Raw genomic sequence first — 15,587 nt, forward strand, 5'->3', positions numbered from 1 at the left:
TGACTGAATGCTTATACCAGTTGCACTTAAATGAACATGCCCATTCTCATTAGCTGATGCAGTAATATATTCAGTTTATCTATGCATTGCTGGGATCTTAATGTAGACAGAGACTTGTCTAAGGTATGGATTGTCAGCAAGTTGAATGGACACTTTAGTTATTTAAATAAAGACTTTTGACCAAAATTCAGAAAATGATATGAGAGAAAAATGAATTCCAGCTAGTCTGATAGGTTTTTAAATGCTGATCTTTTTTAGCCTGTTGGCTAGCTAGCTGGTATCGTTTACTTTTAATTCCTTGTTAAAATGAGGCAATAATTTGCAAGAGTTTGTAAATATGTAAATTCTTCATATCTTTTTAGATATCTATTTCAATATTTTCGACTACTTCTGTGTATAGGAACATTTTTGTGCATGCTTGATGTGACATTCATAAATTTGTACCACTATGACTTTATCCATGTAAAATAGCTATTTATTGAAATTTTCTTTTAAAAGCTGGACTTACTTATTTTTCTCTCAGTTTAAACATTTAAATGGAGAACTTGTTACTGTTTATTAAAAGAACTCTGTTTTGGAAGTCAGCACAAAGATACCTGAATTGCAGGCATAGGAAGAAATTGTGTTGCCTTGTTTCTTGGATGGTGGAGCACAATTCTTATAACAAACTGTGATAAATTCCTTGTCTTCTGCCACACTCTGTCTTCGTACAAACAAACCAAAAATCTATAATGGCCAATTGCAGTGTTGGTAAATGTATCCTTTTTACATACAGGGAGCCTGACGAGGATAGCTGATTCATTTGGAAGTGTAACTGGTGCTATGATTATAGCAATACGTTTACTTTTGTTACTCATGCATCGTCTTCTCATGATAGATTTTTAAACGTTTAGTTTTTCTCTTGTCACGATCAAACTGCTGAATTACTTGAAGGATGTACAATACTGTCTGAAGAATACTAAATTGTGTACAATTAGGTCAATGAATTGTGCAATTGTTTTGTTTTAATTTTTAAAGCCAAGGGTCAAAAATGTATGAGAAATTCAGATTCAGTAGAACATAACGATACTACGTAATTTAACCAAAGTCTCTAGAGAATACTTTAGCTTTGAATGTAAAGTAATGGATCAACTGACCAACGGGGTCACTGCTTGCCCAGCATCACAAGCACATTGCCTACAGATGGGGAAACTAAATACAGTATAATTTATAAAATGATTACCAGGTTACTATTTTTTTTTTCTTTCATTCCTATTCTTCACTGGAAAAAGGAAAATGCTATCAGTTGTAAAATAGAGTCTGGTCATAGTCCTCTATGATAAAGCAGAGATCCCAGTTATTCTCAAAGTGAGTACCCTGTGCATAACAGTAAACTTAGTGACAATCGGAACATGCTGTAGTATCATCAGATGTTCAAGAGGAAGTCGCTATCGTTGCATTGGTTTTAATATTTGTACATAAACACTGATTTTTTTGAGCATTATTTTGTATTTGTTGTATTTTAATACCTGGTGTACAGTTCCAGAAATAAATGTCTGGAAACCTTTCTTTACTTGTAAAGCTTTTCATGCATCTGCACTGTGTTTGCTATTTCATTTTCAGATGTGCTTAGCACTAACTCTGCATGTATTCTCAGATACTGTAACACTAATGTAGGAGTGAAAAAGATAAGCAGATTTGCAGGTAAAATAGTAAGCAGTGATTTCCCTCAAACTTATGCCTTAAGCACAGCAAAATCTTAGATGGGACTTAAACATAACTTCCAAGGAACACCACAGCAGCTTAACCCTATATTCAAAGTGTGTGGTAAGCTGTGCAGAATACATTCCTGTTCTCTGTATAAGAAAACTTGCTCAAATCCTCGAATCCCCAAATTAGATCCACTTAGCTGGCTCAGTTACAACTGTGGATAAGAAAAATTCTACTCTGCATGCTTAAGTTGAACTATCTATCTGAAATGCATTTTACGTATTGTCCTCAAGAAAATGATGGTGAACTCTGAAAAGCACTGTGTTACTTCTGAGTAATGGCTGTTCCATCAAGCACCAGAATTAGTGCTGAGGCTTCGTAGGCCCAATATGCATATTTCTGCAATGATTGGAACAATATAGCTTCAGGTAAAGAAAGGATTTTTTTAGTAAAGTATAACTGCCTGGAGTGCAAGCTGATTATAAATCAAACCAGCAAAAGAGTTAACTTGCCAAGTAATTTAATGAGCTGCGCTTTCCTTTCTCCATGAGCTAAATGAAGAGATGTGAATTGTGTCTTTTCTAATGATAATTGTTAGAAGGTGCAAAACAAAGTACCCTAAAACTCTTTGGTGACAGGATGAACCTCCTTTCCAGTGATTTGACATAAGATCAGTGCCATTAAACTGGGAGAGGGGCAACAAAACGAAACCCATAATGCCTACACTCTCCCCTTTGCCTTAGTTGTGTCACTCACCTGCTGTCAGGTGGGGACATTTGATTCAATTAACGAACCCTACAGAAGAAAACCACTTCCTTTTGGTGTGGTGAAGTACTGGCTCCTGTCAGTGTCATTAGCTGAGACCCAGAACCAGCACAGGGAAGGATGAGGCAGCCAGGAGCAGAGCTTCTCCATAGCCAAAAGGACCTGCTGTAAGTACAGCATCTCCTGAACACAAAAAAATGAATGCATCTTGCAGTGTGGCTTTGCAAGATACAGTGAGTCAAACTGCAACTCAAAGCCACCAAACACAGCTGCCTGCTCGCTGGCTCCTGTGCCTTATGTGAATTGCTGCAACAGCAGAAAACAAAACAAGGGAAAATCCTCTTTTTTGTTGTTGCTTTTTTTTTATTACCACATTTGGCAAAACATGGCTCATGGCAGGGTCAGACCAGAAACAGCAGGAAGGACAGAAAGCTTTGAGGGCAAGGGAGGAAGGATGGATGAGTGCCAGTGTTCACCACAGTGACAGCCCTCCCCTTCGAGAGCGCTGTGCAAGCTGCTTGCAGCCCCTGTACAAGTCCCAGCTGGCTGTTCTCACATATTTGTACACGCACACATATTCCCAGCACATTTATTATGTAAATACAAGTGCATATGAATGTATTCATCACTATACACACACATATACACCCTTCAGTAGTGCAACAAATCATAACTTTCAGTGCTTATAAACTTGTTCTTCGTCCTTCCCTTTTTGCCAGCAGTTCCTCCAGTGTCAGTGTGTAACTGATCCACTTCTCTACTTTCACACACCCATGCTCAAGCAGGCTGCCAGGGGTGCTAGAGCCACAGAGGTGGGTATAACCTTGTGCAAGGCCCTGGGCAGCTCTGCAGCTCCTTCCCCGCTTACTGCACAGTTGCATGCTGGTCCCTTCTCTGGCTGCAATAGCTTGGCTGTGAACTATTGCTTTCCTTAAAGTGAGTTTCTGATGTTAGGCAGCTGCTAACATATAGTTATATGTATGTTGTATGTATATGTAACATAACTTACTCTGGCAGACATGTTCCCCTCTTCTGTGGGCCTGTTTCTCCAGAGCACGTGCAGCTCTCCTGCTGGGTTTGTCAGCTCAGCTCCTCCGATTTTCCAAGCATTTGAACTTTTCTGCCATCCCAAATCAACAGGGAATCCAGGGAGCAACTTAAGCTCTTGGAGAATTACCACTGCAGCTGTTACAAGCTTCACCTTTGGAGTTAAGAAGTCAAAAGTCAGAGCTGTGCTGGCTGACCTTCCTCCGAAGGTCCTGCTGAGACTGGCTGCGTGCCTCTTGCTGGTAATGCCCTGTTAGGAATTCCAATGAGATTAAAATAATCTTTCAAGAGATACAGCTCACTCCAATAACAGGGTATTGGCTGGTGAGTGGCCACTCGGAAAGTGCTGGTGCTGTACCTGGAATGGAACAATGCTGGACACAGGCACTGATGGGAGGCTGAGCTGGGGAGCAGCACAGCAGGAAAGTATCTGCAGGAGCTGTTGCCAGTAGCTCAGCGTGAGCCTGCAGTGTGCCCTGGCAGCCAAGGGGTAAACTGCATCTTGCGGTGCACAGCCAGATGGGCAGGAGATCTCTGAAGACCCCTTCCAACTTAACTATTCAATTCTATTCTACAACCACCAGCAGGCAGATAACGATAGCTGATGCCAGTTTCAGGCCAGATTATGCTTTCTCGTGTGTATGATCCATCCTTAAAGCAGGCTGCCAGGTGTCAGTATTTGAGCAAGGAGAAACCAGTGCCACACATCCTGTTAGGTGCTGTGCAGTCTGCACTTCATCTCTGCAATCCTCCACTCTTTGTTCACATCCAGAGGGCAGCCACTTCAAGAAAGCACTCTAAACAAAATGGTTGTAAAACTAAGTTCCACAGTCATCACATAGGAGCATACCTTTAGATAATTTTAAAATTTTTAACAGGTGTGGATTGAGAGAGCTAAACTAACCTGCGCCCTTGAGCAACAGCATCTCAGCCTGGAGAAACATGAAGAGTACTGCATTTTTAGTATACGCAGAGCACTGCTCCCCACGTAACCATGAACCTGCTCAGCTCTGCAGCACTGCAGAGCTCTACAGACTGAGATGAGGAAGGGGCCCTGTTCAGCAGAGAAGGGATCTTCAGAGCGATCAGGAATGAGCTGCAGACTGGAGTTCACCAATAGCTCTGACTTGCTACCACACCACAAAGTCACAGTAAGAGCCACCACTGTATCTCAAAGCAGGCACGGCTGAAAGGAGAGGCTCTTCATGACAGCACCACAACTATATATTAACAGTTCTGAAAGGTTTCATAAAAGGAAACTGCCTGCACTGAAACACTTTCTGAAAGGAGACATGCACCAAAGGGAGTGAAATCAACTCCATGAAAACCAGAACAAGAAACTACTGAGGATTATTTGGGGAACGCTTCTTGAGAAGAATAATTTTCAGAAATTGTGCCCATTGTAAGCATGGGAAACAAAACAGAAAAATATCAAAACTGCGTCATGGTGAGCACTGCAGTGGTCTATCTTCTTCCTAGTAGGTGACATGATGCTGTATTTGGATGACCATGAGAACACCAGTGGTAACACACTGATGTTTCGACTGTTGCAGAGTGGTGCTAAGATAGAGCCAAGCACTCCTCAGCCTCAGCAACGACCTGGGAAGAGACAGAACCCACACAGCTGACCCAAACTGGCCCAATACCCTGCAATGTCCCACTGAACAATAGCTCCAGAGGACTTGGCTGGGAGGCAACTGCTGGTTGGCCAGTTATTGGGCATCCATCAGCAGGTGGTGAGTAACTGACGGTGCATTACTCATTTTGTATATCATTTTCTATTTTTTTTTTTTTTTTTCCATTCTTGTTCTGTCTTACTGTATGGTCTTTATCTCAACCCACAGATTTTAGCTTTTTCCCCCATTCTTTCCCTGATCCTGTTGTGGAGTCTGCAGCACGGAACCACAGCACAGTTAGAGACAACTGTGTAAAACACGAGATTAAATGCCATTAACTTAACATTTTCATTTGCTGAAGCTATTGTACAGACAGTTGAAAGCAATAAACATACAAGTAAGCTGCAAATCCAACAAGATGAGCCTCCACCACGGCATCAGTGTGGAGAAACTCAGGGAAACATAGGTCTGCAGCCTGATTTCTAAATGTTGAAATTGTGTAAATGTGCTCATTGTGTAAAAATGCTTACGAACTTGAGGTACACAAATGGTATTTTACTGACTATTTAAAATTTATTACTTCAATTGACAATAGTGTAGTAATTAGAAAAAAGTTCTTCTCCTTGCTTGATGTCTCTGAGAGCGACAAGCACTACGCACCTCAGGTGACTGAAAAGCAAAACATGGAAATACACAATTAGATACCAAGGAGGGTATGAAAACAACTCTGAAATATAGGCAAACAGATTCAAAACCAACGCCAAGAAAAAGTGCAGTCAGTGTGGGTATGCAAGTAAAGTTTCTATTTGCACAATTACTCAGAAAAAAAATGAATTAATCAAGACAGAGGAAAACATTATGCACCAAGGTTAACGGAGCAGAAAACACTCTTTTAGATGTGCACACTCACATGTACCAGTCAGCTAAAGCCACTCTCACTGAAACAAAACCCAGAAAGACAGCTCTGAACTACAACAAATAACCTGCTGGGATGCACAGCAATGAGTGAACTTTCCAAAAACCCCAAGATGAAATCAATGGCTGCTACACAGTCTTCTCATAGAACAAGTTAGAAATCTGTCTGTAATTTCCTGCAAGACTCATTAAGAAAATGATCATGTCCTGGAGCTGAAAAATCTGTTCTAGGAAAGAGGGTACATTCTTCTGAGGAACATTAAAGCAAAGAACAGCATCATTCCAAACAATCTCCACTGTTAAAAAAGTTAATGAGACCATTCTGAAACAAATTAACCAACATCGAAGATAAACAAGTGCTAAGAACTCTTCTACAATAGGGAATGGTTTAGAAATTAGATTAGCAGTGTCATCTGAACTGTATTTATCAGCATCAGATGGAAGAATGCACAGAGGAGAGGATGGGATCACTTCCCTAGTAGCTGGGCACCAGCAGAACTGATAAGACAATATTTTCTTGGACAGATCACAAGGAGGACAGCAAATTTCCCCATCATGACGCAGCCCAAAAGCTTAATTTTCCTCACTGTGCTTTCACACTTTAAGTACAAAACCCATGGTTTCTTAAAGTTCATATCACCTCTTCTTTTACTGGCATTTCTTTATTTATCTGCAGTTTACAAGTGCATATTTAACCTTGGCTCAATAAAGTCTATGATCAGTCAGAAGAACCATTTTTCCAATATGCACCATAACTCTCAACAACCAAATTTCATAGGTTTAAAATAGAAACAGAATTAGATTAAAAGGCTGAAATGCCTACGAAGTCCTTAGACAATCTTTAGATAAAGAGAACTGTGGTTCCCATAGGAGCAACAGGACCAAAAAGGACAAATTCTTTAGTGTTCAAATTCAGAACCAACATTACGACTCAATTCTTCACAGCTTGAAAGATATTCTTGACTATGTCGTTGTATAGGACACTCTCTTTCACAGAGCTCCATATCTAATTGTCACTTTTTCCTCACAGCTCCAACCAAAAATCTGTCAAAGCTTTCAAAATATTTTAAGTTCCAAAAGCGATGGGATTTCAGTTTATAACAAGAATGCCTTAATTGCATAATATAACCAGAAGGCATATGCCTTTATGCTGCACAGCATTTAATTTGTCTCACTTCAAATTCCTTTTAGATTCCTCAGCTGTTCCATAAGCAGAAGACCTGGAGAACAGGAGTGAGATGCTCAAGTCTCAGCAGCCTTAGAAGAGCTTTGACTGGTTGCAAGTCACTAACTAAACTTGAAACACATACTGAAAAGCCCCATTTCTGTTACATAAATGAAATATAAGTAGAGCTTAATGGGATTCTGGAAAATCCCACTGTAGTGGTAAGATCACTGCTTGTAAAATAGTGCAGTCAGAGCTATATTGGTCTCTTCTGCGAACACATAGAAAAAAAAGAACAGAAGGAACAGCCTTGTAAGTTACTTTGAATGCATCTATTCAAAGAGCTAAATCTTCCTTACCATCTTCTCATGGTCTAATATTCCCTTCAAACACGTTTTCCTTTTTCACACATGCAGTATGCTTTCTATCACACAAATCTACGAGCTCTTTGACTCACTGCTAACCTCTCTATCTCGTGGCTGTAGAGGATGTTTGGAAGGTACTGTTTCAGTTCTACAGGAAAATGTCTTGGCACATCAAACTCCTGATAACATACATTGGCTGCTTTTTCTAGAAAAAAAAGAAAAAATTGATTTTATAATGCTCAGTAAGTCGTAGATAGGAGTAAGAGATAAGTAAATACTGCAAAGATACCAGATGCTTCACAGCATCTGAAAAGCACGCCCCTGACAAGAGCTACTACACTCATCTGGAGTCCTGCTCTGAATTTGCACAAAAGATACACAACCAGCTATTGAAGGTTGCCTTGTTCTCACCACAATAAACAGGATGACTGACTATAAGGATAGAGGTGAGGGGGTAAAGCACACACAGCACCAGGGACAGTTTACAGTGTTGATGATATCTATGACAATATTTACTGATAATGTTAAAAAAAAAAAAAAAAAAAAAAAAAGTATCTAGGAGATGACGATTATTTTGACAAATTATGTTGCAAAGACAGTCATGGAGAAAATCACTACCTGTGCAGCAGCAAAAAGGCAATTTTCCTTACACGAACACGGGGCACAGAAAGAACGGGTTAATGTGAGAGCTTTGTCTTCATGCCAGTTAGTCTGTGGTTCATAGCCCAGAAACCCTTCTCTCTGTTGCATGGGTAGCAGTTATAATGCAAGCTTTGAAAGCCTCTTACAGACTAGGGATAGCAGCCATTCAACTTTCTATACCCCTTGATCATCTGCACAAGTCAGTTGTTTCAAACCCCCAAATATGTAAGGGCCAACACATACTGCAAGGCAGAAAAAACAACATAAAAGCTCTCTTCACGTCCCACTGCTGTAACTCTTATTATTAGAACTTGTACACTCCTTTCTTATGCTGTTCTTCTTAATCTATTTCTTATATTATCCTAGGCCAAACTGTACAGTGACAAAAGATGTCACTTCATGTGTGGTTTTCTCAGTCAGTCTGATGGAACGGTACTGAGGAACTCCATCTGTAACTCTGTGTACTGCCTCAGTCCAGAACTTTTTTGCCAGATATCCTTTCTCACTGAGTTGCATTTTGGGATGCATGCCTTCCACTCTGCTTATCCTTATGGAGACACTAGAGGAGTCAGCAAGAAAAGCTCACGGATGTTTGAAGGGTTGTTGCACGGAGGGATTCTGATGCCCAGATCTCACAAAAGACCTCCTAAACAATTTCCTGAGTCTTAAGCAGCATTTCTGCACCCCATCACCCATCAGTATCTGATTCTGTGTGCCAACTGCAAAATAATCTATTCCCACGCAAACAAAGCCAACCCTTGCAGTAACTTACCATAGGAGCAGTTGTTCACATACTGTCCCACAGCCAGTGGGTTTTGTGGAGCAGCTGTGAGCCAGCTTACGTCGCTCATCTGAAAGGGGCCAAGCTGATCCCTGCAGCTGCAAGACCTGAAAGGACCCACAGAGTTAACATGTTTCACCACTCCTTCCTTACCACAGAATGTGTGCTTCCACCTGTAGAAACAGCCATCTGGAAGCAAGGGAGAGCAATGCCTTGGTCACACCTTTAAGGTACATTTAAACCTCCCACCAGCACACAGCGACTCTCAGATGCCAGCAGAACAAGTGTGAAAACACCATGCCAGAAATGTACATCACACTTCATCATCACAGGAACAGCAATACATATTGCTGATCTCCAAAGTTGTGAAGGCTCATTACAGTATCAACAACAAATTTGCTCTTGGCTTTCAAAGCCGATATCAGCTAGCCCTTATTTTAGGTCTTTTTTTGCTTGTGACTAAGTTTATCTGCATGCTGTATTAGAACACAAAAACTGCTCCACAAGAATTCTGCAAGTTGCATTTAAGATAAGATAGAGCAGTCCAGTCAGCTTCATGCTTACTCCAAAGGCTGCTGCTCCCTCAACGTGCTGTCCATCTGCAGCCCCAATGTGGAGTTGCCAGATTCACCCTTCTGTTGTTACCAAGTCCATACAGAAGCTATTTTTCTCCATCCACTAAGCAGATTTTATTGAAGAGAATTAAAAAAAAAAAAATTATGCTCTGTTCTGTTTCTATTAACTCTTTTCATTATAAGAAACTGCCTCTTTAAGACCCCTTTCATCAAAATGCTTCTTGTTGGCATTACAGATGGGACCCAGGTACATAACATCACAAGCAGCAGCCCTTACCCTTGTGCTGTTTGTTTCAAGAGATACACAGAACTGGATAACATTTCAAATAAAACTCAAACTAGGGTACGCCAAGAGAACGGACACTATCTGCACTACCTTTCAAAATTCCATTTTGAATACCATTCCCCTATTTGAGTGCTTACCTGTACACTGATCTTGACAGTCCTTTATCATTCCCATCAATAAGAATACCATCTATACACCTAAAAATAAATGGATTGCCAAGCGACTGGAAAAAGATGGGCTCATGCTTTCTGTACACTGTACCTGTTGCAAGACAGATATGATTATTTCAGAAGAAAATAAGAACAGACCCAAACGTCTTCCAGCCTCCTCTGTACAGAAACTCAAGAGACACTTCAAGAGGAGCATGAGATCAATTCTCCCCGTTCTCCCAGTTCAATTCTCCCAATTCTCTAAGACAGTGACTCAAAGCCTCCAACCACTTAGATATACCTTTCTGCAATAAGAAAGACCTGTATCAGAGGAGATAATCCAAAGGGAAGCCGCTGTGGGAGAGCATGAAGGAGGACTGTGCACAGTATCTGTGAGTGGTAGATAAAGCACCACGGCCAAGCGACCTGCTTCAGAGGGTAATGACAGATTACAGATCATTTTCAGAAATGTAAGCAAATAAAGTTCCAAGGAATGAGCAGCAGGAGCGGAGGAGTGCATGTTTGTAATGATGCTTATGGCAGAGCTCCAGTAAACGAGGGCTTCAGTTTCACTCTCCAGGAGGTACCCGTCTGCTCACCTGTCAGGACACCTCTGAGCCGTCGTTTTCAGACATGCATACAAAACAGAAACCCCAAGGAATTAACCTACACTGCTCAAGCTGTTCCCACCCATTTGTGTTTAAAGAATCTAGAACAACTTCTCCAGCAACGTTAAGACCTGGAACAACGAAAGGCCGTTTGATTTTCCTATAAATAAGATTCTCTCCCACCTCTGACACGCTTTGCTTTCTTCAAAAACGTACACGGAAATACCCTCACCCATCCCAACCTGCGCTGTTGTTACAGAAACAAAACCTGTGAAATTAAAGTCAGTACAGAACTTCGGCATCCTGGTGAGATGGCTGGAAATGACGTGAACTCAATCAACCAGAAAGCCTCATTACCGGGATACATGGCCACAACCGCCCCTTTCGGCGCAAAGCCCTTGCTAACGAAGACTCCGGTCCCGGCAGAAAGCAGGGAGCTGCGGTCCCGAGTGACGCTGAACCCCAGCGTCCGAAACAGGACCTCCTCCGGGCAGAGCAGCGCCTGCCGGCTCTGGCGGCTCCGCGAACTCCCAGCGTCCGGCTGCAGCTCGTCGGACCGTAACTGCTCGTACCTCCGCCTAACGGCGGGCAGCAGGGACAGCGCCGGCACCTGCCTGCCGAAGTCGTTCACAAACAGCGCTGTAAATACTTTCAGCAGCGTTTCTAAGACGTCTTCATCGGGGATTATTTTGTCCTGGGAGCTTTCAGGAACGTACCGAAGCGTCCTGTAAAGAAACAAAGAAAACGAAAACCTTATGAGACTGCGCTTTTCTTAAATAGGATGCAGAACGGCTGGCCGCACAGCTGCTGTAAACAGACCGGCGGCCCCGGGCAGCACCGCCTCGGCCGCACCCCGCCCCTCCTCACCTGCGCTGGCGGCGGACGTTGAAGGCCAGCCAGGGCACGAAGCGGTACTTGTAGGCGTTCCAACGCCGCCGCAGGCCGCGCAGCACCACCATGCCGGTCCCCACGCCTCCCACACCCGCGCTCTGCCGGCGGCGCCCTGCAGCGCGGCGTTATTTGCACGCGGAGCTGCTATTGGCGGTGGTGCGGGACGGTCAGCGCGCTGAGCGCGGCCTGGCGCGGGGCGGGACGTGCGTGTGCCGGAAGATCTCGGCGCGGTGCGCGAAGGGAGGGCGGGGAGACGGAGCGTGCGTCCGAGTGCACCGCTAGCGCAAGGGGTGGAATGGCCTGTCCTCAGGGGAACGCGAGTCACGAGAAGACAGCGCCGTCCTCTTTGCTGCCTCGTAAAGCACGAAGGCCTTCCTCTGGAACCGATCTCCGTGCCCGGGTTGCGCACGGTGGCTCCTGCGGGGCTCTGCCGCTCCGGGGCTGCGCTGCCTCCGCCTCCTCCTGCAGCGACGCGCGGGCTCGGCCTCCGTTCTCTCGCTTGGGGGTCTGCTGCCCCGAGACCTGTCTTCGGATGCTGCTTCCCCCCTGCAGCTGTAGCTGTGGGCTGCTGCCGTCCAGAGAACGCTGACGAGGAGCTGGCGTTGGGAATTGCTTTTGGGCACTGCAGAGAGAAGAAAGCCTGCCGGGACACGCAGCCCTCACGCCCGAGGTCGGGGTGCTGCCAGGCCCAGCAAGAGACAGGCAGAACCCGCTTCCCATGTCAGAAGCTTGCATACATAAATACATCACCTCTTGCTTTACTCCGCATGGCCTTCAGTTCTGTTTCTGGCGCTGCACGTCTCTTCGAGCGCAGAAACCGCGCGACGGCATTACGCGGACTGAAACGAGGCGGCCAAGCGCTGCGAGAGCCGCCCTCGTTGTCTGTGCCGAGCGCTTCTCTGCCATCTTCTGGGCTTCCTCGGCAACGACGCTGAAAACACCTCTCGCCCCCTGAAATTCAAAGCCGTGTACCTTAATGGGAGAATAAACATGGACACAGTATGCTGCGGCTCCTAAAAAAGGAAGATTGTCGATTCGCTCAGCAAGGAATGCTGCCCGCTGAGCAGGCGGTAAGGGGAGGCGTGTGTGCTGAACAGCCCTGCCTACCTGCAGCCGTCTATAAAACAGCAATTCTAGCATTATTCTCAGCAAATAAACCACAACGAGCATAAACTACTATTTGCTGCTGGAAGAGCTGAATACAACTTTTGCAAACGAAGACGTTTCCTGGCAGTAAATGCTGCTTCAGCTCCCTGCTGAAGTTGTTGGCAGCAGGCAATCTCTGCTGCTCCCTGTCCATGAAAAGGAATGCGTAACACTCAAAACTTACCTGTTACTCCACTTTCATCATATATTTTCTTTCTTGACACATCATTTAATGCATTTTCCAGCTTTCAAAAACCATAATTTAACAGATGACGACTGCCAGGTTTTTCTAGAAACCACACAAGTGATGAGGAATAGAGAGACTGATCATACTGATCAAATTAAAAATATCTGGGGGAAAAAAAAAAAGGCAGCTGAAACAAGCCTTAGCATTGTAATGCATTGTCATACATACATATCAGCCCATACTTGTTCACATGCTTCATTTAATACTAGGCATTGCACAGGAGATGTGTGTATAAACAGCTGGACCAGAAACACTTCATGTTGGTAAACTCAAATTAGTTAAATTACAAACAACGAAAGACAAAATTTGTTCAAAAACTTTTATTTACTATAAAGACAAGAACACCAAAATAGGTACGAATTATACTATATAAAATTGGTTCAGTGGGGTAAAAACTTTTAATTAAAATATCTTGATATATTTAAAATAACAAAGGATACAATGAAGCCAAATTTCTTAACCCAGAGATTTCTGTAAAATTTGCTTGCACAGTAAGGTGCTAATAGAAGTTAGCCCTTAAGCCCTGGAAATCTTAGGAATCAGACACATAGCAAATATAATTTCATTGTGAAAGTGAACTTTGGTAGAAGAAAATCTATAGGACACCTGAGGTAGTAGAAAATGGAATAAACAGCAGTAGACGTTATTTACAACTTAAGTACCAAATAACATTAAGAACACAAAAAATAATTACACAATACAATTTTCAGTCCAGCTTTGATCCAAAGAAAATAAGAATATTACATCACATCTGCATTTTAAAAACACCACAGTTACCAGCAAGCTGAGGGAAACGCAAACAAACTCAAACAAAATGCATTTGGATAGCTAGAGGCAGTTTGAGTTTGAAATGTGGTAGGCATGGTGATCTACAAAGTAATACTGATTAGCTGAGGTTCATCAGTTTATACAGTTTACAGATCTGCCAGAAACAGTATTAATCTGACAACTGATCTTCCAGTACATGAATTGGCAAGAGTGCATCCTTTAAAGCTTGCACATAAGAAAGACTTGGAAACAATCTTATTAGAATGAGAAATTCTAAAGTGGTCAAAAAAAAAAAGTCAAGTACAAAACAGTTAGAGCTACCAAACTTCACATTTCGGTATTATTTTTTTTAACTCTTCAAAGTCTGCCAATCTTCCAAAACAAAGGAATGTAAAATTTCCAGAAGGAACACAATCACAACTAATGACACTGCTTTCTTTTTTTACTACTTAGAATGAGCACTATCATTCCTGTAAACTTATCTTTAAGATGTTTCACTTCCAATTTGTATCGTACATTTTTAAATGTACTGTAGCTTATTTAGTTTATCCTGAGTCTTTGAAAAATAACCAATTCTGTTTCAGTCCAACAACTTAACTGGCTTCTGAAGAGTTAAAACACGAACAGTATTTTTAAAGAATTAAACACAATCAATATTCGATTTAAAAAGATCCCCATCATAAAAAAGCAAAAGAAAAGCTGCCATTTTCCTTCAGAATTACATGCATCAGAATCTAAAAACCTGCCTTAAAAATAGTTTTAAAAATCTGTTTTAAAAACACACCTGCTAAAAACACAAGTTTTGCACTACAGGTGAAGCTTTACTTCACATTTTACTTTATCTTGCTTTTCAAGTCCAAGATCATTTCTTGATAAAATAAATACCTTTCTCAGGGTAATATTTTTTTTCCAACATTTTGAAATAAAATTATCACTAACAGCTACAGTAAATAGATGATGTATGGCAGAAGGAAAACAGCAGGTAAAACTTGTTATCATTGAAGAACTTGACCTCAAGGTTGTTACAGAAAGAATGAGATCTAGTGATAGCTGGTGCCTGCTCCCACCGAAGTACAGAACATCTGCAAACCTCAGTGGAAACTGAGTCTGGCACCTTTGACATAACTTCTGCATAATTTGCCATATGAAAAGAAGGCTCAACAACTTTTCACATGATTCAGAATCTAAATTGTTTCACGCAGAACAATCTTTATTATTTTTTAATGAGCTATACCGTCAGAGCCTTAAACACTGACTTGAGGATGGCATTTCAGATTTCCAGCAAATCTGGTTTTAAAACTTGTGTCAGCAAGATGTTCAGTGACAGTTTGCATCTTTCTAAAGACTATTTTAAAATATCCCCATTACCTGAAAGTTAAAAATACAATGAAAACAGAAAACTTTAATTTCAAAAGAAATTACACAGCCAGCAGTAAATGCACAGTGAACAACAACTGCCTGCTCTTACTTTAAGGAAGGCTTTTTTTGTTTTTTAAAGTATCCATCAACATTTTGATTTTTACACAGAGATTTGTATAGTCAAAGAGACAGATACAGAACTTCCTAGTTGCAGAATCCTCTGCTTACATCTACATGATGTGAAGCAGAACAGTGATTGTTATATTAAAATAGATCCTGAGCCCCTCAGCTGCTAATATTGCTGAAAAAGTGCTCCAAATAAAATAAAAATCACTTAAGTTGCTAAATAATCATGCAGACTTAAAGAAAAATGCTTTTACATTGACATAGAGCCACGTGTTTGAAAAGGCACAGTTTACAAATCTCTGCAAAGTTGTGAAATGCTGCATACTGAGTTTAGGTAAAGATCTCCATTTGTCAATCACATACTTAGGTAGGGTCCTCCACTGGCCTTAAGTCCGGGATGTATCTGTCATCAAGGCCAGCAGAACAATACAAGTTGCTGTGCTTAGC

The 15,587-nt window shown here is 42.0% G+C and overlaps 1 protein-coding gene across 1 annotated transcript; it reads right to left on the reverse strand.

The window, feature by feature from the left end:
* Window positions 1-5,698: 5,698 nt before the first annotated feature.
* Window positions 5,699-11,562, reverse strand: SETD9 (SET domain containing 9; the record flags this gene model as incomplete). The annotated part of the gene is made up of 6 exons (XM_079548288.1): window positions 5,699-5,786; window positions 7,662-7,767; window positions 8,977-9,092; window positions 9,984-10,107; window positions 10,961-11,328; window positions 11,471-11,562. 6 exons carry the CDS (start codon window positions 11,560-11,562, stop codon window positions 5,699-5,701), a joined length of 894 nt encoding a protein of 297 aa, XP_079404414.1.
* Between the last annotated feature and the right edge of the window lie 4,025 nt (window positions 11,563-15,587).

Source organism: Tetrao urogallus (assembly GCF_951394365.1).
Source record: "Tetrao urogallus genome assembly, chromosome: Z".
In the NCBI taxonomy this organism is placed as follows: domain Eukaryota; kingdom Metazoa; phylum Chordata; class Aves; order Galliformes; family Phasianidae; genus Tetrao; species Tetrao urogallus.